Raw genomic sequence first — 26,894 nt, 5'->3', positions numbered from 1 at the left:
ATTAAAATAAATTAATATTAAAATAAGAGGATTTCCATAACAACAGATTGGACACATCAGAATCAACTTTTCTCCTGAACATTATGGGAGAGCTTCCAGAATTGAAAACCAAATTAACAAAAACAGCAGAAGTTAGGCTGCCCTGGTACACATTCTTAAAGACAAAACAAACCAACAGTAGGATTAGCCCGCTAGAAGTTTCCAACATTGAAGATGGCTTCTGAGCGTGGGGAAAATTTTTTAAAGAATATTTTCATAAAGGCAGCTGAAAGTGAAAAAATATGAGACGCACCCTCTCCCACCCAAAATTGCCGAGTCTGTTAGAGAGGTGCATGTTTTTAATGTTGAAGTTTCCATTTACTTTTTGCTCACTACCCAGTGGTCGTGTCATCTGACTCACAGCTGCATAGAATCACTAAAGCTCCTCATGGGCCAAACGTAACCTCTCAGTGACTGGGACTTAATACAGTGGGGCCTTGACTTACGAGTTTAATTCGTTCCGAGACCGAGCTAGTTAACTCAAATTACTCTGTCAACTCAATGCAAAAAATCGGCCGAGAGACAGCTGGTATCTCAAAACACTCGTTAGTCGGGACACTCGTAAGTCAAGGCCCCATTGCATGCTGCTGTCCTCTTCAACTCCTCTCTTCTTCAAAACCAACAATTCTGCCATTGAAAAGTCCCCATTTCAATTCTGTTCTCAGGACATCATTATAATCTAGCACAGAAATCCCCTCCTGCCTCCCCACTTAGATTATTTTTCCTGTTTCTGCTCTCTCTCTGATGTACCCCCAACCTCTGCCTACTCCATCCTCAACATTACTATGAGATTAGCATTCCCAAAATATTGTACCATCCTTTCCACAAATTCTTGCAAACAGCAGAAATTCGATCTCTATCTGTTGATAGGTTAAAGTATTCACCCACCCTTAGGGCATATGAGATAAAGAGTACAGTAAACTCTCAGCCTGCCATTCAAGGCCTGCCATCCATGACCCTAGTCCTTTACAACCATATTTTCTACCTTCTACTTCCCAATAAAAACTCTCTTTTCTGGCAGGACAAACCCCTCAATGTCCTAGACAACACCATGCTCATCTTTGTCTCCTGGGCTCCTAAGGAGATCCCCTTCCCCTAAGGAGATCCCCTTCCCCTCTGCTAACTGACAATGCTCAAAGCCCCAGCTAAGCTGCCACTCCCTTGAGAAACCAGCCGCCATGCTTCCAGCCCACATGGATCACTCTCTCTCTGTTTATTCTCTGTAAAAGGAGATGTGTGCGATGGTTCTGGGGCTGGGGGAGGATGATAATGAAAGAGAGAGTCCAGAAAGGAGGAAAGTTTTCAGGGGCCAGACAGCCAGTGCTCCTAGAGCAGCGGTTCTCAACCTTCCTAATGCCGCGACCCTTTAATACAGTTCCTCATGTTGTGGTGACCCCCCAACCATAAAATTATTTTCATTGCTACTTCATAACTGTAATTTTGCTACTGTTATGAATCATCATGTAAATATCTGATATGCAGGATGTATTTTCATTGTTACAAATTGAACATAATTAAAGCATAGTGATTAATCACAAAAACAATATGTAATTATATATGTGTTTTCCGATGGTCTTAGGCAACCCCTGTGAAAGGGTCGTTCGACCCCCAAAGAGGTTGCGACCCACAGGTTGAGAACCACTGATCTAGAGACTCGGAACTTCTTGTTAGCTTCCCCTCTCTTAAAAAAATACAGCATATGGACCCACAGAAAGAGCGCCTGTCTTTACCTGAGTGGAGCTGACGAAACTGGGCAGGGCTGAGCAGCTGGGCTTCAGAAATTCCCAAGCACTTTGTGCTGCGTCCACTCAAGGTCTGACTTTTCCTTCTGGGTTCTCAGTCCGGATCCAGGAAGATGGACGCTCGCTCCTTCACTCTCCCCACCCACTGCCTATCTTTATCACGATCAAGGCAGCACCCTCGCCCTCAGTCCTTTAAATTGGCCTCAGCTGAGTCGAGTTTCATTGAGCTGGAGTGTAGGCAGCCTGCCTCATCAGCAGATCAACAAGATGGGGCACAGTGGTGAATCGCCAGTCTCAGCAAACAGATTCATTTCTACTGAGGCCTGAGAGCAAAATCTATTATCATTTGGAGATTCTACCTATTACCCCCTGTAGATTCAACAACAAAGGATTTCTGTTCAGCCTGGTTTTAAAGAATAAAGAGCTCCTTAAGAAACATGATAGGCACAGCCCACGGGAAGTTTTTCCTTCTTAGTTGACCCAGACCTGGAGACAGAGAAAACCATCTAAAGCAGTGGTTCTCAACCTTGGCTGCATATTAGAATCACCTGGGAATCTTTTTAAAATCCTGATTTTTGGGCCTCATCCTCTGGAAATTCTGTTTCTTTGTTACAAATGTTGTGGCCCCACCCCATAACAAAGAAACAGAATTTCCGGAGGATGAGGCCCAGAAGTCAGGATTTTAAAAAGATTCCCAGGTGATTCTAATGTGCAGCCAAGGTTGAGAACCACTGACCTAGGGACTATTCAGTATGGAAACATTTATTAAACATCAATAACATACCTTCTAAATGACATGGGAGCCCTAGCCAGGTGGCTCAGTTGGTTGAAGCATCATCCTGTACACCAAAAGATTGTGGGTTCGATTCCTAGTCTGGGCACATACGTAGGTTGGGGGCTCTATCCCTGGTTGGACACATACAGGAGGCAACCAATCAATGTTTCATTCTCCCTCTAATTCTCTCTCTCTCTCCCTCCCCCCCTTCCTCTCTCTCTAAAATCAATAAAAAAAATTGTCCTGGAGTTGGATGGAGGGGCAAAGAGGGAAAAATGGGGCATAGCTATAATATTCTCAACAATAAAATAAATGTTTTTTAAAAATCAAACAAGACCTCCAAATTTCCAGGAGGTGCTAGTAAGTTTTCTAGCAAATTGCTTCAGTGTAAGATGAAGCCTACAAACATCAGCTATCATACCCCAGGGCTAGGCCCTCTGATGCCATCCCACCGACATTAACCACGTGGAAGGGTCTTCTCAGGTGAGGCCTGTTTCATTGAACTCACCACTGTCTCACCTTCACTTTTGAGTCTTGAAATTGGAAATAGTTCAAGATGGAATAGCCCCATCTCCTCAGATGAAGCTCCAATTATGGGAGGCCAATGGGGTGGAAGAATACTGTATTTTAAATGAAGATTTTAATTTAGCAGATAGTAGCAAGTACAGTTGAGGAAATTGGTGCTTAGAAAGATTATGTTTCGTAGCCCGGATCACTGATCTGATATTTGAATTTGTCTGATTTCAAAGCCTATGTTACCAGATTACTCCCAAGCACTGACTTCCACAGGGATGTTCATGGAAATCACCGCCTCTTCCTTCTGTCCTTTTGCAAATCTTCAGGCTCATGGATGACTTAACCATGGTACCAGGCTGGGAAGGCAAAAGCCAGTGTACAGAACAGTAGTTCTCAACCTTGGCTGCGTATTAAAATGAAACGAGGTGTTTATCAGAGTCCCGAGGCCCAGACCACTTATTCCAGAATTGAGAAGGCGAGTCCAGGGGTCCTCCATGAGCTGGTAAAGCTTCAACAGCCAACTCCCAGGAGAAAATCAAAAGCCCTGACTTGTAAAATTTGCCAATTTCATGGTATTAACACTCCCACTGTGGCTGATTTCAAGCTACCAAGGTGATATCCACTGGCTCACACAATTCTGGAAATGTAACAATCTATTCTTGCAAGTAGATAGGAGCTGGATCCAGTGCACCATTGAGAGGAATTTTTTTAATTCCAATGTGGGGCCACAGCTGAGAACCACTGGCCTACAGAAACCAGAGTCACCTGGGAGCCCTGGGGATCCTGGGATAAGGCAAACAGCAAAGTCTATGTAAAGCCTGGAAGAGGAAGGGAAGGAGTAGAAGGGGACAGGAGGGGAGGGAAGGAAAAAAAGTAAAGAAAGAAACTATCTATGGGAGTCAATGCAGAACAAGGTACCTAGCCAGCTGGGGTAGCAAAGGCCAGGGTCTCTAGCATCAGCTAATTCATTAGGGTGAGTCTGTTCTTCAGGTTTTAAAATGTCAGTGCCACAGATGCTGTCATTGACTACTTTGCAAAGAAAAAGAAGATGCATTTTGATTGAAAATAATTGCCTCCCATGTGTAATGATTAAACAAATAAAACCTTACCAATACTGAGAATTTCTGATTTTGTTCCCTCAAGCTTTTTATTCCTTCCGGAATATAGCTTGTTCTTTAACAACTAATATAAAGCAACAAGATTTCAATCAAGTTTGAAATTGAGCCTACCCTCACCCTCCTCTCATCCCTTCAACACAGATCTGTACTGTGTAGGGGTACAGGCCGTGACTAAGGCATAACAGGAGTGGTGCGAAGTGAAACAGATCCTCTAGAAAGCTCATTTTCTCATCTATAAAAGTGAGAAAGTCGTTCCCCTTCCCATAGAGTTGCTGTGAGAAGGGCCTGAGATGGCATATGGGAAACACATAGTACGCAGTGGTTCTCAACCTTCTGGCCCTTTAAATACAGTTCCTCATGTTGTGACCCAAACATAAAATTATTTTTGTTGCTACTTCATAACTGTAATGTTGCTACTGTTATGAATCGTAATGTAAATATCTGATATGCAGGATGTTCTTAGGCGACCCCTGTGAAAGGGTCGTTCGACCGCCAAAGGGGTCGCAACCCACAGGTTGAGAACCGCTGGTATAGGGCAAGACATTCAGTAAACTGCAATTTATAGGAATTCAACAATATACGTAGGCATGGATAACAACCAGCCTTTTGAGAAGAGTTCAGGTTCTCATTATAAACTTTTTCATTGCTCTTTGTCTTCTTAATTTGGTTAAAAAATTGTTCTCCAGATTCCCAAGTTGTCCATGTTCTGAAAGAGAGAAAACTCGAAGGGAAGAGAGTGAGTGGATCAGAGCACTGACCAAGTGAAATAGACACAGGACAAACGAGGGGTGCCTGCGCCCCGTGCCCCCCCCCCCCTCCCCGCATCCATGCTCCATTTTTTGGACAGCTCAGTGGTGGCAGCTGGCCACACAGATTCCAACAGCAGCAGAAATACTTCCTAGTGACCTTTATAGTGTTTCATGAAGTCAGGCTTGATGTCTGAGCGCTACATCCATTATTTTATTTTCTCCCCCTTTGCCATCTCACCTTCAACCTTTACCCTGTAGATGTTCTAAGACCCAACTTGCCCATTGCTGCCTCATTTCTGATCAGTTTCAAATCATATCCTAGTTTCCTTTATATTCAATCATTATAATAAGCCACTTATAATACAGAACTCCCTTCTAGCCAGCTCCTACATTTATTTGCAATGTCTGTTAAAATAAATAATCTACAGTTTTAATATTGTTCTTCTTGTTCAGTTAAGATCTCCAGGGTCAGTTCCATGTAAAAGGCCATCAGTCTGAACTGAGATAATGTTGTCCTGATTTTTATATAACTAATCACACTTGTGATCCTTTCTGTAGGAAGAATTCAGTTATGGGGACACCCCATTGCAGTAGACTGGGCAGAACCAGAAGTAGAAGTTGATGAAGACACAATGTCTTCAGTGAAAATCCTGTATGTAAGAAACCTAATGCTGTCTACCTCTGAAGAGATGATTGAAAAAGAATTCAATAATATTAAACCAGGTAAGACATACTGTAGAAGATAACTTGTTCAAAACATATTTTAAAAACACTTGTGCTTACAATGACTTCCATAATTTCAAATAATATAGCTTTCAGTTATCATTCTCAGAATTGCATGCAAATTACTAAAACTATACTTATACCTTTAGATTAGAAAATAAGGACATATGGTCCTATAACATTTATCAATATTATAGTTTTACATTTATCTGTGTGATTACTTAATGAATACATAGTTCCGTCACTAAACTATAAATTCCATGAGTTCTTTTTGCTCTTATTGTCTCTTCAGCCCCTGTCTTTGTGTCTGAAACATGTTAGATGCTTGACAAGTATTTACTGTGTTAATGAATACATGGCCTAATCTAATCCATGGTTCCTCAATCTCAGTACTCTTGACATTTGGGGCCAGATAATTTCTTGCTGTGGAGGTCTGTCCTATGCACTATAGGAGATTTGGCAGCATCCCAGTCCTTTACCCACTAGGTGCCAGTAGCAACCCCCAATACATAATAACCAAAACTGTCTCCAGACATTGCCAAATGTACTGTAAAGGGCAAAGGTGCCCCCAGTTTGAAATCACTGGTCTCATGGAATGATTGTGAGTTTAGGTTCATAAGTAAGTAGGTGACAATTAATTCTAGAAAACTCATTTGGGCAAAGAAAAAGGAATAGAGGGAAGGTGGAAGGCAATAATTAGCTGCTCATCTTATCAATACTTTTCAGTATCAATCTGAACTCATGAGATTGACAACCCATCTCTCTTTTTCTCATTAAGAACTACAACACTGAAGCAGGCAAAGCATTTCAAGAAGCAAAGTGCAAACAAGCTTTTCCCAAAGTCAGTTCTGTAGAACATTATTTCTACAGACTGTTAGCAGATGTTACTGATAAAAGAGGTTCATAGTCAAATCAGTTTGCAAACACTAGAAACAATAAAATTAAACAGATTTTTTCACTGTGGGACTTATCAGAATCCTTAACCTTCTAATAGGCTTTGAAAGTCTCTGAAAAAAGAGATGGAGGATGCTGGATTTACCAAATATTTTGACTCTGCATCCCATTTTTTTGGCAGACCATCTTGTGGGATTACTGTGTCTTGGAACACACTCTAGCCTACATGTATTACTGTGTTAACACCTTTCTAGAAATGAGAATTTTTCTGTCTCCAGCAGTAACTCTGGAGTAGTTAGTTGATTGACATAAGCCATGGTGCCATCATGTTCAAACTGCCTGAGAATACTCACTTCACATAGTCCTGCTGCCTGGGTTCCGTGTCAGATGTAACAGAATAAGCTAATTTTTTCTAAAGGTAATTAGTAAGGATGTCATTTCTCCCTTTTCAAAGATTCACCAGAGATTTGTCTATTCCCAGCCTGCAGGAACTCTGCCTTCCCTGCCATTTTGGTGTATGGTGTCTCCATGCCACTAGCTATCCATCCAGAGACTGGGAAGGATCAACTGCCTCACTGTGTGCCAGGCATTGCAGTGGGCACTTTCACAGCACGTGCCATGTATTTATCACAAAAACCCTAGCATGTAGGTTACTTTATTACTTAAATTATTCCCTAGATTAGAAAACTAGGACCCAAGGCAATTATGTAATTTGCCTGGGATCATAGAGCTAGCAAGTGGCAAATACAAGATTTGGATTCAAGTCCGGTTAAGAGCTTGCTCTTAACAACCCTGTGACTCCCGTGCTCCATCCCCACTCCATTTGCTCACTCATTCATTCAACTGTCATTAGTTTAGTAGCTCCTATATGCCAAGCACTAGGAAGAAGCTAACAAGTGTGGTGTGTGTGTAAGGAGTTTAAGATGCTCCAGAAGAGTAACAGGAATGAAAGTCTACTCTTGGGGTGCAGAGGAGACTCATGTTTAGCAGAAGTGACATGTAAACTGAGATCTGAAAGCTGATCCAGTCGTGGGCATAGGAACTGACATTGTGTGCATAAATAATACTTCCTCACCACCACCACCACCACCACCACCCCCCCACACACACACACATACACACTTTGCGTTGACTTTCTATCTTCCCAGAGCAAATAATACCTCTTAGTTTTATCTGCAGTAACTGAAGACATTACCTTTCTTAGAAAAGGACAGGAATGAGAAACTACTAAAAGGCTGCTTCCTTTCGGTTACTGATTATCAGCTTTCCAAGTCTGCACATTGAAGAGAGACACGTGGCCAGGCCCAGTTAATTATATGAAAACAATCAGTGAATTGCAGAGGGTGGAGACTAGCAGACACCTGCTGTATTGGAAAGAAAAAGTCAGAGCCACCTAGTTTCTTTTCCAGTGGAAAAGATGAGATTAGATCCCTCAGAGGAATCAGAGCATTCCCTGCAAATATTTGATCATGTGTTATTTTAACCCTGATTAACCTGAAAATAGTACAATGCCACTCAGAGGACCACACTTTGAGAATCATGGCCCTTTGATAATCTTCCCTTTGGATTACCGGTGTGTTTCTCTTCTGGTAATTTATGTCTCCTGACAAATTGATAATAAACAAAGTCATATTTTTCCAATTATGATTTCAGAGAGTCTTCATTATTGCTGATGGGTTACCACTGATATTTTATTGCCTCACCTTCTACCCAATGATTATCAATCAAAATAAATTCCTATCCGCTAAAGAAGGAACACAATAAAGTAGCCATGTGGTGAATACTATTGTAGAGAAAAACAGCTTTTATGATAACAAACTCCCACTTTCTCATTTGTCTGTTTTATGAGGCTAAATTTTCATATATCAACCCTTCCAAAATCAGGTGTGGGTGGACATTATTGCTCAAAAATGCAAACTGATTTCAACATCTGCAAGATGAATTTTAGGACACCTAAATCATTATCATCTGAAATGCCACCCAACTAATGGGTATGATAGAAGTTGGAGAGTGACTTGACTGATAATATGTGCTCATTCCATGTCTATTTACTGAGCAGCACAAGGCACTAGTGAGGAACTGGGTGGAGACTACCCCAAGATGCTTCTGAAGCAGATGCTGCCCTCAGGGTGCTAACAGTCCAGGAAAACCTGGGTGGAGGCTGGCACTGATGAATAAATGAATCAAAGACGAGAAGGGTAAAGGTCCTCAAAGGCCCACCTCTTACTTCTCAATGACTAAGACAAGCCATGGGGTAGAGTCAAGAATTAGCCCACCTGACACGGAAGGAACAAAGAGACCATGCTGGAATTCAGTTAATTACATGTCCCATGCTTCATGGTTTCAGCTACCTTTATTTATTTTTTCAGCTTGACAAGACAATCCTGCTCTGTACAACCATTGTCATAAGAAGTCAAGGGTTGAGTGCTGAGGGGAGAGAGAAGAGAGGACTGCCATGTTTTTAAATTATGCTTACATTACAGCACTATCATTATCACAAAGGAAGACAGTTTATAACTATTAAGCCACGTGGTTGAGTAGAAACTCTGATTGCTTTGTGACTTTGGATCTAAGAGGATAATTGAACTTTGATAGTGGAGGAAGAAAGGAGTACCTATCACCTCTTCTGATTCTCCCTGGCATAGGGACTCATCCTATATTGTCTCTAGAAACTAAGCATAGGAAAAGAAAACGTGGTCTCTGAAGTTACACCCAAGTGAGTATAACTAACAGGATAGCAACATGCTAAACCGCTAACAAGTTAATGTTAAACAAGTTTCCATCTTAACATCATTCTAGGCAAAAGTTAATTTTTAAAATTGAGCAACCAACAGTATTCTTGAACAAAAGGTTAATAATGATTCTTTCACTGTGTTTATAGGTGCTGTGGAGAGGGTGAAGAAAATCCGAGACTATGCTTTCGTGCACTTCAATAACCGAGAAGATGCAATAGAGGCCATGAAAGCTTTAAATGGGAAGGTAATGTAAACAAAGAAAAAAACATGTACAGATTCCATCAAAGTTTGGTGTGGAAATTTTATTCAAAAGAACAATCCTGCAAGTCTACCTCACTCAGGCTTTCTCCAACACTGACACAGCTGCCTCTGTTCATTTAAGATGAAAAAAAGGAAGTGATGGAAAGTATGATAAACACGTTGCTTACATGTCCAATTCTATCTCTAATTTTGGCTGATTTGGGCGAGTTGCTGGTGCTCAATTTCCTTAGAAAGAAGGATATTAGGGTAGATTATTTCAAGGTGTTTTTCACCCATTCCAATTTTCACTCATTACTTTAAGAGATTATCACCTTTGTAGTGTAGTGTTTTAAGGGCTGATGATCAGGAAAAAATGTCAAGGTAGCCGTTATTCTGCCCTCAAAGTTTGATCTTCCAACACTGGAAAGCTTGGAACCACTTTACCTTGCCAAGAAGAGCTCTGGGGAAAAACTAACTTCTATATCCTTACTTTTGATTTATATGTACTAGTAGAAACCAATATATTTACTTATCACTCCAATACACATTTAAGAGCTTCCATAGGCCACTTATCATGCTAAATAATGTCTGGGATACAAAAAACATCAAAGATGTTTATCAAAGAGCTATAAGTCTACCAGAAGAATAAAACAAGTCACAAACACTTTTGCAAAGGTGTTCAAAAAAAGGAGTGGTCATAAAGAATCAGAAAATCTTCATGGATATGAGAAGAGATAATGAGAAGCCATGAAAATTGGGCAGAATTTTAAGAGGAAAAAACAAACACAAAACATGGAAAAGGAGAGGCAGTCTTAGACAGAGGCACAGAATTTAAAAAGAGGAAGTTATGATTTGAGAACAGTAAAAGCAGACCAATTCGGTGAGAACATAATATGTACATCAGGCTATTTTACCTGTTGGGCTTCACATTAGTCAGTCCTAATAGGACACAGATGGCAAAGGAACTTATTACAAAGGTGTGAGTATAGAGTCGGAGAATCAAGAGATAGTGCAAGAACCTAGAGCTCCTGACATTCCTTAAGTCAAAGGAACAAGGGCTGGAGAAATAACAGGAAACAAAAGCAGAGAGGATTGTGTAGAACTGGTCTCCAAGAGAAGCAGTGATCTTTGGTCAAGAAACACATCCAGGCTTAGCTGACTTCTCAGAGAGGGAGCAGAGGAAGAAATAGCCTGAACTCACTGTTATCTCTTTCTCTTATCTCCTGCCAGGACTCCCCATGGGCCAAACCCAATCATAATCCAGAGGCCCAGGAGCCCTGAAGAGGACCCCATGTAGATCACCCCAACCCAGGGCAAAGAGGCTGGAGACCACTGGGGAGTAGGCCCTTCAGATACAGTGGGGCCCGGGCATAAGAGCTTCTCCAGGACCTACAGAAATGTTTGAGTACTGGGAGGGAAAGTATTGACTTTAAAATACAAAAAGAAAACTGAAAAGCAAAAATTAATGCATATTTAATACATGTCTATGGAGCAAAACATTGTTTTATCATCATTGATTCTTACATTTAATCTCATAAAATGATTATTTAAAACAATTTGCAGGTTAGTTTTTTTCAATTTGAAAACATTCCTAAGTATACAAATGATTGCTGAAAAGGAATATTCTGAATTAAGTGCTAATTTATTATTATTTATTTTATGATGATTAAACTAACTGCCAAGTTATGATTAATTGATAAATAATTGAAAACATTGGAATAATTACAATGAAAATATATTCAAACTTTCCCCAGTTTTTAAAGCTATATATATTTATAGGTAGATATTTTCATAGAAGTAGATACATATATTATGTAGTTAAATAGATATTCAATATTATTATTAAATATACACTAAATATTATAATGATATTTCACTACAATGTGGTATGGGAAAATCAAAAATAGCATATGGATATTTATATTTAATTTGTTAAGCAAGGTGAGTCTTTGAATATTTTGTGCAGTGGAATAATTATCATATTTACAATTTAGGGAAATGAACCTACTAATAATTGAAATTTCATAGAATAGGAAGAGAGATGTAATTGCAACTAGTTAAAAAGTTATTGGTCATCCAAATGGAAAGAAACAGGACTTGAACTAGGGTGGGAATGGGGCATAGAAGAGAGCTCTACACAGGACTAAGGGGGATGAATTCAAAGGACTCAGGAACTGATTGGATGTAGGGGTGAGAAAGAAGGATGAGTCTATATAGATTTTCAATATGGGAAACCAGAATAATACTGTTAGGGAAGCCAGGCAGGAGAGCCTATTTAAAGAGAAAAGTGATGAGTTGAGCTTTGGATGTGGATATTTGTTCTATAAATATTTATGGATGTTTATGATGTACAAAAAATTTTGCTGGGCTTGGGATATACAGATTAATGAGATATTGTTTTAACTCTTGAAATGTCTAAACCAAATAACTAAAATACAATTTTGAGTTTAAAACACTGTTGGGTGCCAGAGGTATACAAAACAAATCTATCACAATAAGAAATCTGACTTTGTAGTATGTAATCATTCTATTACAAAGGTCTCTTGATATGAAAGTGCCTATAAGCAGAGACCTATTTGGGTCTCCCATTTTAAGAAAAGACTGGTGATATAAAGCATTTTATCAAGTTTACTTCATTCCTTCAATACTCCATTTCTTCTATTCACATGAATAACAATGTAACAGTTGAATATCAGCTGGATTCTCTCTCAGTGTTCCATTTGACAATGGCTCCTGCTACTAAAAAGTAGGGTAGATCCATAGAAAGAGGGATAAGTTGCCCCAGGGACTGAACAAAATGGTCAGGCTGAATCACGAGCTCCATCTAGCAGACTTCAATGACCCAGGAACCACTGAATTGCTCATGACATCAGATAATAAGGATGGAAGGGAATTTCTGCAGGAACATTTTATATAATTTATTTCATTTATATAAAATAGGAGTCCATTGTGTTATTAGAAAGAAGCCACAAAAGCTTTCTCATAACACCTTGTTCTTTGATAAGAAATACATTACTCTATCAAGTATTTGTTGAGAGCTATCCTTATCTCTGTGTATGACAGTGCTACACAGAAGTGAGTCACACATGTAGAGCTAAACACTTCTATTATGTTCAACTATTATCTTCAGCTATTATCTGGAGCTGTTTTCAATGTCAAAAATTTATGTCAGAATAGGACCAATTCAATAATTCTTGAGGACAATTTTTCAGGAGTGCTCGACTTGAGAAACCTCAGTACTATCCACCATCTCATTTGTTCGTTACCAACTGTTCAGCAGGCCAAAAGGTTATTCCCAAGGAAGTACATGTGGGGAACAAGGTAATGGCCTCAGATGCCTCTTCCTTGGGTAGTGCCTCACCTTTTAGGTCTCTCCTCCTTCCCAGTGAAAACATACTTACTGTGTAGCAACTCTAAGGAGCAAGACCTTTAGTTGGCTAGTAGCCAGAAAGGCCCAACTGGGCTACCCATACCAAAAAGTTAATAATTGATAAGATCTCTTTATTGGTTTCCTTTCATCTTCATTGTACCCTGCTAGGTAGTGGAGATTTTAATCTCCATAATTAACCTAAACTGTCTTAGAATTATATAATTACATAAACATGTAAACATGTAATTTAAACCATATACATCACATTAAAAATATTACATAATTCTGTCTCAGTGACTGTATTCAGACAATAAATTTATAACCAATATGTTCATGGATGGTGGCCAATTTGTCACTGTGAAAACCTGTTGGCAGCTTATGGGCAACTTCTCAACAAAACTATTCAGGGGAAAATTTAAATGACACACGCCATCAACCTATAGAGCCAAGTACATATAATTAAAACAGCCAGTACACATAGCAGCAAATAGGCTAATACAGAAGGAAACCCATCACGAGGGCTCAGCCTCCCGTGGTTGTCTTCATAGCTTTCTTGTTGCTTTTTCCTTGCTCTCTAAACAGGTGCTGGATGGCTCCCCCATTGAAGTGACCCTAGCCAAACCAGTGGACAAGGACAGCTATGTCAGGTATACCCGAGGCACAGGTGGAAGGGGCACCATGCTACAAGGAGAGTATACCTATTCTTTGGGCCATGTTTATGATCCTACCACAGCCTACCTCGGAGCTCCTGTCTTCTATGCCCCGCAGGCCTATACGATTCCTAGCCTTCATTTCCCAGCCACCAAAGGACATTTTGGCAACAGGGCCATTATCCGAGCCCCTTCTGTTAGAGGTAATACGAATCAGCTCCTGCCTTAGAATAACTGCATGATTTCAAACGATTTGTATTGCAATAGCCTCAGTAAAACTGGATGAGTCCACTGAGAGAAAAGAACTCGAAATTTTTTTTAAAAAAATCAAATATTTTACCAATAGTTATCCTTCCATAGGAATCTTATTTCACATTACAACTGGTTGAGAAAACTTGGTCATAGCATAGTACAAATGAGTCTTTCCACACAATTGATCTTTGCATGGGACCCATAACATTTGCACAACCTAAATCTCAGGTCCACAATTGTTCATGTCTCTCTTATCATTGAATCACCATATTACAATCATATGTAACTTGTCACATAATTAAAACATTAAGCATTTATAATCTGAAATCACATCATAAAACAATCCAGACATTGAATATAAGTTTTCAACCAGTTTTAATGTAAGGAAAAACAAACTCTACTCCAAGGGGGAAAAAACACCTTTATAACAAAACAAAAAAAAATCAATGAATGAATGATATTCATGGATGAAGGGTAATCAATTTAACATTTTTATCTTTATGCCACCAATAGGAAATCAAAGTAGCAATGTGGAAAACAAAAAAAATCAAAAGGAATCTATTAATGAAACTCAATAGAAATTTAAGCCTCATGTGGACAGAACATAAGATAGAAAATGGTTAATTTAAAAATGCTTTCAATGTTGGTTTTCCAACAGGTCATTGAGGATGGCAATATTTGGAAAACTAGAATTCATTTCTAACTTATTGCTCAATGACAAAATGCAAAACTGATATGACCACTGTATGTGCTTATATCATGCTGGGGTGTTTTTTTAAAAAAAATACCTTCCCAATATTAATTATTCTACAGAAAAAATGTCAATAAAAGGTTAACTGAAAACAGAAACAGAAAATTTTTTCTCTATACTAAATTATAAAGTTGCTTATGTAATTATCAATAGCTTTGATAGTATTGCTTTCTTCCACAGATAGTTTTTTAAAAAAAAGAAAGACACCTCTGGTGAACTCTACCTTATGTTGAGTTTCATTACATTAGAATCCTAGGGTTTTCTACCCATCTTCAGGGCAATAATCAATGTGACTTGGGCTAACTTTTCCATTACAGTAAGATTCAGGGTGATTTTCTGGTGGTTTGATTCAGTTTAATGCCTTCTTACATTCCTAGAAATTTACATGAATGTACCTGTAGGGGCTGCGGGAGTGAGAGGACTGGGCGGCCGTGGCTATTTGGCATACACAGGCCTGGGTCGTGGATATCAGCTCAAAGGAGACAAGAAAGAAGAGAAACTCTATGATCTTTTACCTGGGATGGAACTCACCCCGATGAATCCTGTTACCTTAAAACCCCATGGAATTAAAGTAGCTCCCCAGGTACGTGACGTTATGCCAGAGATAGTTTCTTTAAGTTGAGCCAACGTCCATTATTCTCCTTTCATCAAATGACATGACTTGATCTCTATTTAGGTTACTATTTTGTTTTGTCTTGCTTTTATTTTGTTTGTTTGTTTGTTTTTAATAGATAAAGTGACCAATCAACATAATGTCTTGTCAGAGTGCTGAGTGTTGTTCCATTATAAATTTTCTTTTTGTTTTTCAATTATAAAATTTGGTACCTTAAATAATCTTCCACTGAAATGCAAAGATCCTGAGAGCTATTGAGAATATCAACTAATACCTTAAGTAAGATAATATAAAGCCAAGACCTTAGTTCAAAATAAATGGCAATTGTATGTAAATCAGGTTGGTTAGCAAATGATGAATATTCATGACAGTCAATGAATGGACCATTTAGGACATCTTTTCTCAGAAACACTGAGTTTACGAGAAAATACCATGTCATCTAAGGTGATATTACTCATATTAACTATAAGGCGCCATCAGTCATATCAAATTAAGTTTTCTACTGTGATGATATCTGCACAGTAGCACTACAGTGAGCTTTTATTGCTTTCATTTCACAGTTCTAATTTTCCAAAGTTTCTGCATGAGGCTGTATTTTTTATTATTGGAAAATTAAAAGTGATAAAAGTTGTTTTAGAATGGAAACTGAATAATAAACACAGTCAAAATAACACAAAGCTGGTTCTAAGTTAACCAGTAGACTATTCCCTGTGCAGTAATGCTGATCTCTCTGCAGAGACACTTGGGCTGAATAACCAATATCTACTTGCTCAGAATTACAGTTTGTATATTCAAAGGAAATTTTTCTACTCTCACCCCAAAGGCATAGGCTCTAAATTTATGGAAGTAGCCTTATGATTGCAAGCGAGTAGAAAAGTTGGTTTTCTAAATGTTCATCTTGAGTAATTTTTTTTTTATTGTTAGAATTGCTGGCTTTCTTAGACACACAAATTTGTACATCAAAGTTTTCTGTTAATCCTACCCAGACAATTAAAAACAAACAAAAAACTCCTATCAGAGTGGTAAACAGCAATCATTTGTTTGTTCAAAAACCATTTATTGGGCATTCTTTAACAAGTATTTTGTGAGTTCTGGTGATAGAAAATGGAATATAACACAATCCCTTACCATCAAAAATTATGTGGCACAGGAAAAGTAATCCAATTTAGAAATGGGCAAAAGACCTGAATAGACATTTTTCCAAAAAAACTATACAAATGGTCAACACATTTTTTAAGTGAGGAAATCCTGCCATTTGTGTCAACATGGATAGTCCTTGAGTATGCTAAGTGAAATAAGTCAGACAGAGAAAGACAAATACTGTATGATCTCATTTATATGTGGAATCTTAAAAAAATATATCCAAACTCTAAAAAAGAGATCAGGTTTATGGTCAACAGAGGCAGATGGTGGAGGTGGGAGAATTGGAGGAACATGGTCAAGAGATACAAACTTTTAATTATAAGATAATGAATTACTAGGGATGTGATGTACAATATAATGACTATAATTAATACCACTGTATAATATATATGCAGGTTGTTAAGAGAATAAATCCTAAGAATTCTCATCACAAGGAAAGTAACTTTTTTCTTTTTCCTACTTTTTCTTTTTATTGCACTTGTATTAGATAATTGATGCTAACTAAACTTATTATGGTAATCATTTTATAATATATGTAAGTCAAACTAATATGTGTACACTTGAAACTCACACTGTGATGTATGTTAATTATCCTATCTAATAATAGCCAAACATGGTAATTGACCGTACCTTCGCTACGCCTCCCATAGGCTAATCAGCGAGATATGCAAATTAACCACCAACAAAGATGGCGGCTAATTTGCATACTGCAGGCAGGGCAGGACAGCGTGAGCCGCCAGCGCGAGCCGCCATCCAGGCCCCCGTGGGAGATGCCAAAAGCCGCTTGCCTGCCGCCTGGGACCGGATCCAGTCCCGGGCAGCAGGCACGCCCGCCCCACAAGCCCCAGGAGCCGCCTGCCTGCCGCCCGGGATCCGATCTGGTCCAGGCTGCTGGAGGGCCCCGGACGCCCCAGAAGCCGCCAGATATGGCAGTAACTCTATCAGTAAGCACTCTGAAAGTCAGTGGCATAAATGCACCAATTAAAAGACAGATTATGAGGGTGAATCAAAAACAAAACCCACTTTAAATATAAAGACACATATAGATTAAAAGCAAATGAATTAAGCTGCAGCCTGTTTTGCTCAGTGGAGAGAGCATTAGCCCGTGGACTGAAGGGTCCTAGGTTAGATTACAGTCAAGGGCATGTACCTCAGTTGCTGGCTTGATCCCCAGTCCCTCTATCAGAGCATGTGCAGGAGGCAACCAATCAATGTGTCTCTCCCTTTTCCTTCACTCTCTCTAAAATTCAATGGAAAAATATCCTTGGGTGAAGATTAACAAAAACAAAGTAAATGGATTAAGTAACATTAAAGAGATTATAAGAAAAATATATTCCAAATTTTGTTAGTTGTGTAATGGTTATGTTTAAATTATTAACACCTAAGAAATTGGGTGAAGGGTACATATAATATGCTGTAGTATTTTATAGTTTTTTTTAACATGTATGAGATTATTTCAAATTAAAATATTTAAAAATTAAAAATTAATAAAATATTAATTGAAATGTATCTCCATTATATGCAAAATCTCCTAATTGCTTCTAGCATAATTTATTAAATTGTGCTAAAATTTACAAGGGTTCAATTAAAAAATATCTTAATTCTAAATGATATAATAGAAAATATATAATAGTGCAGTTATACGCACTTATCTGAAAATAAAAATTTAAAGAAGTGAATTTAAAGAAGGGATTAGCCAAAGAAAATATATGCACAACCCATGGACACAGGCAACAGTATGGTGGTGGCCAGAGAGAAGTGGGGGGCAAGAGCTGGGTAGAGGGGACAAAAGGGGGGAAATAGGGACATCCTATATCCTAGCTAATAAAAGAGAAACATGGTAATTAGCCGTACCTCCGACACGCTTCCCATTGGCTAATCAGGACAATATGCAAACTAACTGCCAGCCAAGATGGCGGCCGGCAGCCAGGCACTGACGCGAACAGGAGGCTTGCTTGCTCCAGTGACAGAGGAAGCCAACGTTCCCCACCTGCCACTGCTGGGCTCTGAGCTTGCACTCTAAGAAACAATGTTGCAAATATAGAAGCTAAACAAAACCCCAGAAACCTGCTTTCAGTCAGCCGGGATCTCAAAGCTGGAGTTGCAACAAAGTTTCAAATACAGAAGGTAAACAAAGGCCAGAAACCTGCTTTCAGCAGCCAAGGTCTGAGCTAAAGCCGGCTCTCAGCTCCAGTGACAGCCATAGAAGGTAAATAAATCCCAGAATTAAAAAAAAAAAAAGAAAAAAAGGAGAGGTTGGGAGCTTCAGTCATCCGCCAGCCTGAAAACGGCCCTCAGCCCCTCACCTAGACTGGCCAGGCACCCTAGTGGGGACCCCCACCCTGAAGGGGGTGTGACCAGCTGCAAACAGCCATCATCCCCTCACCCAGGCTGGCCAGGCACCCAAGCAGGACCCCCACCTTGATCCAGGACACCCTTCAGGGCAAACCAGCCGGCCCCCACCCATGCACCAGGCCTCTATCCTATATAGTAAAAGGGTAATATGCCTCCCAGCACTGGGGTCAGCGGAGCAGCGAGGCCTCCCCACACCGGGATCAGCGGAGCTGTGAGGCCTCCCAGCACCGGGATCAGCAGAGCCGTGAGGCCTCCCAGCACTGGGATCAGCGGAGCCGCGAGGCCTCCCAGCATTGGGATCAGTGGAGCCACGAGGCCTCCTGGCCCCTGGAGCAGCGTGACAGGGGGCAGCGCCCAAACCCCCTGATCGCCCTGCGGCTCTGTGTGTGACAGGGGAGGGGCCACAACCTCCCTATCTGCCCTGCTCTGTTCGTGAAAGGGGAAGGCGCCCCAACCCCCTGATCAGCCCTGCTCTGTGCCTGATAGGGGGGAGCTCCCCAACCCCCTGATCAGCCCTGCTCTGTGCCTGATAGGGGGGAGCTCCCCAACCCCCTGATCGGCCCTGCTTTGTGTGTGACAGGGTGCGGTGCCCAAAACCCCCCATGGGCCCTGCTCTATGTGTGACGGGGTGGAGCCGCAACCTCCCCATTGGCCCTGCTCTGAGTGTGACAGGGGGGAGTGCCCCAACCCCCTGATCGGCCCTGCTCTGTGGGTGACAGGGGGCGGCGCCCCAACCTCCCCATCGACCCTGCCTTGAGTGTGACAGGGGGAGGCGCCCCAACCCCCCAATCGGCCCTACCCTGAGCGTGACTGAGGGTGGCATCGCAACCTCCTGATCGGCCCTGCTCTGTGTATGACAGGGTATGGAGACCCAAACCCCCTGATGGGCCCTGTTCTGTGCGTGACAGGGGGCAGCGCCCCAACCCCCTGATCGGCCAGCTCTGTATGTGACAGGGGTGGCACCACAACCCCCTGATCGGCCCTGCTCTGTGGGTGACAGGGGGCGGTGCCCCAACCTCCTCATCGACCCTGCCTTGAGTGTGACAGGGGGCGGCGCCCCAACCCCCCAATCGGCCCTACCCTGAGCGTGACTGAGGGTGGCATCGCAACCTCCTGATCCGCCCTGCTCTGTGCATGACAGGGGGCAGCGCCCCAACTCCCCAATCGGCCCTGCTCTAAGCCTGACCAGGAGCTGCAGGGCAGGCACCTAGGGATTGGGCCTGCCCTCTGCCACCTGGGAGTGGGCCTAAGCCAGCAGGTCGTTATCTCCCGAGGGGTCCCAGACTGTGAGAGGGCACAAGTGGGGCTGAGGGACAGGCCCCGCCTCCCCGCCAGTGCACAAATTTTTGTGCACCGGGCCTCTAGTAATAATAATAAAAGGCTAATATGCAAATTGACTGAATGGCCGGTTGCTATGATGCGCACTGGCCACCAGGGGCAGACGCTCAATGCAGAAGCTGCCCCCTGGTGGTTAGTGCACTTCCATATGGGGAGTGCCACTCAGCCAGAAGCTGGCTCATGGCTGGCCAGCGCAGAGGTGGTGGCAGGAGCCTCTCCCACCTCCATGACAGCACTAAGAATGTCCAACTAATGGTTTAGGCCTGATCCCTTGGGGACCTAAGCCTTTAGTCGGACATCCCCTGAGGGCTCCCTGGCTGCCAGAAGGATGTCTGACTGCAAGCTTAGGCCTGATCTCCCGGGGAGTGAGCCCAAGTCAACAGGTAGACATCCCCCAAGGGGTCCTGGACTGCAACTGGGCGTAGGCCGAGCTGAGGGATCCCCCCACCCCAAGTGCACAAATTTTTGTGCACCGGGCCTCTAGTATCTCAATAAAACTGGGAAAACATTATATGGCAATTCAGTGAGAGGATACTAACAGGTACACAGATCATTATTAAAAAATCTAGTAAATGCCATGAGTTTGGCACTCAGAGCTTTGCTCAGAAAACACAAAGCTAGTCACCCAATCTCCCTTGGGTTAAAACCCAAAATAAGAAACCTAATTAATCTACCGGGAAAACTAGAAATATTCTAAGAAAATAAAAAGTAATGATCATCATAAATTCTGTAGAACAGTTCTGAGAGCTGCTATAGCATGAGTAATGATCTCTGCTTTTAATATCAAACCCAGGTTAGAAACTGGTCATGCTTTTTATTAAGATGTGAGTAACCATCTCTACCAACTAATGAAAATTCTTTCATTAATTTGTCCCCAAATTTCTGCAACTATGGCTTAAAAACTGAAGAACATGTCACCCCAACCTTCATGATGGAGCCTTAAGAACTCCACAGTGGAGTTGTGAACTTCCAACAAGAAGAGCCGAGGGACACGTGCTGACCTGCAGTCAGCAGTTACAGCTGCTACTCCGTTAGCACATGTTACAGACTATCTGCCAGTTAAAGCAATTTACTATTGTTCGGGAACTTCAGAGAATGCTTTGTAGATGACAAGGGATGCTACAAAACCGAGAATATTACAAGAAAAGTTAATAAAGAAGATAGGAGCAATCTATAAATTGAATAAACTGGAAAAGGTCATGCTATTGCAGCTGGATTGGTGTTAGAACAAATGAGATAAGCTCCATACGGGCATCCTGGGACATTGTTCTGTCCCAAAGAGTTTTGTTTGTCTGTTTTTTCAGATTTATGCCCGATTTTGCACGGTTTATTGAATCTGCCAACTAATGGGAGTATCAGGGCTTGTGGGCCACCAAAAAGTGGCTTCAAGATGAAGAAAATATGTGCTTTTAGACATGATTCAGTTTGCAGTAATGATAGAAAAAGACAAAACATGCAGGAAGTTGCCATAAACCAGACAATTGTAAAGAATAACCAGAAGTGTCGTTCACCAAAAACATTGCAACTGTCAACACCCACCTATCAATCCTCATCAATAAATACTAACCAATTAAACTTTAAAACTCTATTTTTATGAAAATGTGAAGTTAAACTTTAGGATAAATAACATAAAATAAGAATATATTGTATCCTTAGGTTATTTTCTCTAAACCATTATAAACAGAAGGATTGAAGATAATAATGAGCAAATCCAGCCGCACAGTGCTAGGATATCAAATTTTTAAACAGGGATAAGTATACCAAACAAATCACAAAATTAAACTATTGGTAAAAAGTTACAGCTAATGGACTAAACTAAAAACATATTAGACTAAGTGGTGTGAAGATGGTTTTTATGAATTAATAGACCTAACATTTTAAATAGAGTTCAAATTGAGTTCATCTTAAGTTTTATGAGTCATTAAACCATGTGGCATTTTATATCTTTTTGTATTAGCTTAAACTCTGAAGGACAGAGTTAAAAACCTGAAAGCTAGAGAAATAATGCAAATGTGACATTTGAAAGAAAAGTCTTTTTTTCTTTTCACTCTTGTAGATATTAGAGGAAATTTGTCAGAAAAATAACTGGGGACAGCCAGTATATCAACTGCACTCTACCATTGGACAAGATCAAAGGCAACTATTCTTATACAAAATAACCATTCCTGCTCTGGCCAGCCAAAATCCTGCAATGTGGGTAACTTCTCCAAATTCCTAATCATATCAATTTTAGAATAAGAGACTCTTGTAAATTAAATGCATTTTAACACTATCTCAATAAGATAAATATTCAAGTCTACTACCCGCTCACTTTTCATTAAATGAAACATTGAGATGTAGAATTGGGATGTATGTGCCAACTATGAGACTATCATCTCAAAACCCCCAAATTTTGTATAGACAATGAAGACCTGGTAGTAAAATCAACCAATGGAAAACTGCAGCTGTAAAATTTAACAAGAATGAAAAGTATAACCTATTCTTTTATCTGTGTAGTATTTAGGTTGAACTGTATGAAATAGCCATTTTATTCAAAATCATGCTCTGAGGTTTAAATTTTGGACCAATGATGCAACCTCTCTGCTAGTGGATATCACCTTCTGAATTTTACCTGGAACCTGCATTTATGCATTATTTTAGGAACCATCATGGTTCACATGCACCTTAGAAAAGCCATATAATGAGTTACAAGTATGCTCCAGGAATGACGTCAACCACCATTGTTCTACCAGTGGTCAGCAAACTGCGGCTCGCGAGCCACATGCAGCTCTTTGGCCCCTTGAGTGTGGTTCTTCCTAAGCCTTAGGAGTACCCTAATTAAGTTAATAACAATGTACCTACCTATATAGCTTAAGTTTAAAAAATTTGGCTCTCAAAAGAAATTTCAATTGTACTGTTGATATTTGGCTCTGTTGACTAATGAGTTTGCCAACCACTGGCCAATGTATAGATATGTCTACATGCATATATATGTGGAAACTTTAATGGCAAAGAGAATGAAAATACCCACACAAAATTCTGTCATCCTATCATCCTCAAAAGCTAACAGCGCCTTAGATGTTTACCTGTCTCAATAGGATGAGTTTAAAATGCTCACCCTGATTGTGCTTTCCAGCCACGCTTTCACACCTCCAAAGCTAAGTGCCTACGTGGATGAAGCAAAGACATACGCAGCCGAGTACACCCTGCAGACCCTGGGCATTCCCACCGATGGGGCCAGCGCTCCCACTGCAGCAGCTGCTGCCGCTTCTGCGGCTGCTTTTCCAGGTATGAAAATATTGGGCCAGAAAGGGCACCCTGCAGAGAGTGTCTTGGAAACCCTGCTTGGTACCATGGACTCATAGAGTTGTTTGTAAACTCTACCTACAATAAATGCAATTTACACCATGGGTGACCAAAAAGAATTTGCCAGATAAGTGAATCATTAAAGTCTGAGGCAAGAGAATAGAGCTGGGCAGCAGAGTGGGTTGGGTCTAGGGCCATGTGATCTTGAATGAGCCATTCTCTCTGCAGCTGACTTGCTTTGGTTTGGTTTTTACTTTCAGTAAGAACGTTTGGAACTACCTATTAACAGCTGATGTTTATCTGAGCTCCTACCATGTGCCAGGCACTCACCTAAATCCCCAGCATATTAGTACTTTAGGTTGTCTCAGTAATGCTCACCACGCCACAGAGGTAGGTTCTAGCATAATGCCTGTTGTATAGATGAAGAACCTGAGTCCTAGAAAGATTAGGTCAGTTGGCCAAGGTCAATCAGCTTTTAAGCAATCCTTGCACTTCCTCCCCAAATCCAATCTTCAATTTTACTTTTGTTACTTTGATTTATGAAAGATGTGTAGATTACATTTTTCTTAAATTATTTTAAGTCAAAAAACTGTGGGGGGGTGGGAGAGAGAGTCAATATGTGCACAATCAAGCCTCATTTCATCTGTTCTATAACTTTTGTTCAGGACATATGCTGATTGCTGAAAATAAAGTCTATCTGTAGATCAACAAGCCTTCAGGGTCACATTTAAAGACTTTTCCGCATTTATCATATACCTACAATAAATGCTGATAATTTAAAAAATGAATCTTCCAGAGAGGGGACCAAATTTCTTTTGGAAATATTTTCTCAGCATTCAGTTTGAATAACTCCATTCCTTTTTTTTTTTAAGTAATAAACGTTTATTTCTTTTCCCTTAAAAAATTTCATTCTGACTTGTCACTGTATCCAGATACCCCCATAAGCCCAATCAGAGAGTTCTGACTAGACCTGGAAATATGGCATTCCTATTGATTGATTAATCCATACATTGGTTATATGAAGGTGTGAGAAATCTATACCCCACACATCCATATCCTTGGGCCAAATCCTCACTTATTTTTATTTCCCAAAATTCTGAATAGATACTCCACTCTGGCAGGTGAGGCTGAACCTAATGCTTCACACGTGAATGTGACCCCAATTCCAGCTGCCACTGCAGAGGGTGTGGTCTCCCCTGGGCTGTACTAGGGCCAGCAACCCCAGAATTGCATTCCATAAAATAGGGCGTTGATGTCTGTGCACTGGGGACATGGCCAGGACTTCTCAGTTCTTGAAGAAAGTTGAACCCCTGTCTTGCAGAGAACTGTACCCCAACAACCCCTAGCAAATGTACTATAAAAATAAATGAGCCAATGTCAGGAGAACTTTAAAGTTTGCTTCACATTGGAGAGGACTTACTTTTTCCCAAGAATATCGTATCTTATCCATACTTATTTGCTCCTACAAGAAGCAAAAAAATTTAGGGCATGACTGTGTCTTGGGAATACTTAAGAATTTAAGAATCTCTCACAACTTTATAGCGGGATCAAGCAGAGAATAATAGGCTCCGAGGGAAGAATCTGTTTAAAACACAAATACTTTTGCGCCTAAGAAATTAGCCAAATTGCAAAAGAAAATTCAAAACACCTAAAGATAAAATCTATGCCACACACACATATGCATGCATTACTTACTTACTTTAGATATTCTGTTTCCAAAATCATGAAAGTAATTGTTAACACATTTCTCATATCCTTGGGAAATGCACCAAACTTCACTAGTGCATTAGTCAGCATTACTGCTCAAAGTGCAGGAGCCAAGGAGTGGATTCATTTTTTTAAAAAAAAAAATAGTCCAGCCAGCTTCCAGCCACCACCTCCTGAAAAGCCACCAGAAAGAAATCAATGTGTCTGGGGGGTCGGGCAGACTTCCACAGCACATAATACAAATGGGCTTTTGTGGGTGGCTTTTTTGTTTTTTTGTTTTTTTTATCAGATCCCTGTTTATTGCTTAATTACTTTCCCTTTTTCTCATCATCTTTTACAATTTTTGGATCATCTCAAATACCCAGTTTTGCTCTAAAACACTAACGGGTTAATATTGCTTCAAGATAAGAGCTGCTATGCTCTCTTCTTCAAAAGTGATTACTAAGCAACTAAACATAATACTAAGCCCTAGCTGGCTTGGCTCAGTGGATAGAGCATCAGCCTGTGGACTGAAGGGTCCCGGGTTCCATTCCAGTCAAGAGCACATGCCTGGGGTTGTGGGCTTGATCCCCACTAGGGGGTATGCAGGAGGCAGCCAATCAATGATTTTCTCTCATGATTGATCTTTCTATCTCTCTTTCCATCTCGCTTCCTGTCTGAAATCAATAATATGTAAAACCTTATAAGTCAAAACTTGGCTTGCGAGGGGGGGTGGGGGGGGTCAGGCATCCAAAGGTAGCTTGATGGTAGGGGGAGAAGATGCTATTTGCCCTTCAAGGTTAGTTCTCATTGTGGGAAGGCTACTTAGTATTTGCTTCCATGGTGCCATGCTATAAAAACATGCTAAAACTGTAAATATTTATCCTACTGGTCTACCCACTCCCTACACATACTTCCCAGGTGCAAGCAATGTCTTGTCATTTCATTAAGGTGGGGGTGGGGAGGCAGCAGAAGCAGACCCACCGAGCCCCACCCCCCATCCCTGCCTCCTTTATAAATTCTGAGACCCTCTGAGAACGCTCTAAATCCCACACTTTCCTCCACTCAGCATCCTATTAAGCTTCTGTTTCGTGGACCCTGTCCCCCCCCCCCCCCCCCCCCCCGGGTTTCTAATTCTCTCAGAGTGAAGTGATTCTGCCACATGGAGGAATACTGCCTCCTAAAGGATGAGTCCCCCGAGAGCACCTTTTAAAATGCACAGATGAGAATAGGCACATATTCCGAAAGGAAGACGGTAAGCCCGAGGGAAGCAAACGGGAATCCCTTTCACGCAGTTTTCTCTGCCTCCTCCTCCAGCATATGCCGTCCCTAGCGCAACTGCACCCGTGTCCGCGGCCCAGCTCAAGCAAGCAGTGACCCTCGGACAAGACTTGGCAGCATACACAACGTATGAGGTCTACCCCACTTTCGCAGTGACCGCCCGGGGGGATGCATATGGAGCCTTCTGAAGATATCTTTTTTTATTTTAATAATAAGACACAAAACTCTATCTAGAAGAAATAAACCTCTAACTCAGTCCCCTAATGATCACACGTAATGCTTTTCTTCACGTGATGCCCTTCCTGAGACGATAGTTTCTACTAACTGTGGAATCGCGATAGGAGAATATGATTCCCAATCCAATCCGATGCTAAGGAGCCTTTTCTCTAACAGAAGGCTAAAGAGCCACTGCCCCCAGGTGGCTCTTGCACGGTTGCTGAGTGTCTTGGGAGCACATTTACGAACCCTGATCGAGTGGAGAGAGAGCTTTTAACTGACCTCCCCAGACAGTAACAACAGAGAGCCAAGTCAACCCCAGAGTCTTAACCCTGGCTTGCACCTGCGTTTTGTGATCCCCAAAGTCACCAAAGGCAGAGGGAAGGTGGGAGGACGCTTTTCAAAACATGTTCTCCATTACCC

At 41.1% G+C, this 26,894-nt stretch overlaps 1 protein-coding gene across 2 annotated transcripts in view; it reads left to right on the top strand.

Moving 5' to 3' along the window:
* The window catches only part of A1CF (APOBEC1 complementation factor), a 78,015-nt gene extending 51,496 nt beyond the window's left edge, over window positions 1-26,519 (top strand). Inside the window, exons 6-12 of one of the 2 annotated variants that reach the window (XM_070432779.1) lie at window positions 5,498-5,662; window positions 9,438-9,535; window positions 13,484-13,754; window positions 14,956-15,137; window positions 22,060-22,196; window positions 23,119-23,270; window positions 26,292-26,519. In XM_070432779.1, coding sequence (XP_070288880.1) covers window positions 5,498-5,662; window positions 9,438-9,535; window positions 13,484-13,754; window positions 14,956-15,137; window positions 22,060-22,196; window positions 23,119-23,270; window positions 26,292-26,443 — 1,157 coding nt within the window. In that variant the 3' untranslated portion in view covers window positions 26,444-26,519. Of the gene's footprint in view, window positions 1-5,497; window positions 5,663-9,437; window positions 9,536-13,483; window positions 13,755-14,931; window positions 15,138-22,059; window positions 22,197-23,118; window positions 23,271-26,291 lie in introns of both variants that reach the window. The other variant, XM_070432778.1, reaches the window with a different exon arrangement.
* The last annotated feature ends 375 nt before the right edge of the window (window positions 26,520-26,894 follow it).

This window comes from Myotis yumanensis, unplaced genomic scaffold (genome assembly GCF_028538775.1).
Source record: "Myotis yumanensis isolate MYYU_CA2020_CCGP unplaced genomic scaffold, mMyoYum1.0.hap1 SCAF_13, whole genome shotgun sequence".
NCBI classification, from domain to species: Eukaryota; Metazoa; Chordata; class Mammalia; order Chiroptera; family Vespertilionidae; genus Myotis; species Myotis yumanensis.
Note: the sequence above shows the minus strand (reverse complement) of the source record. Positions and strands in the feature narration are given on the sequence as shown.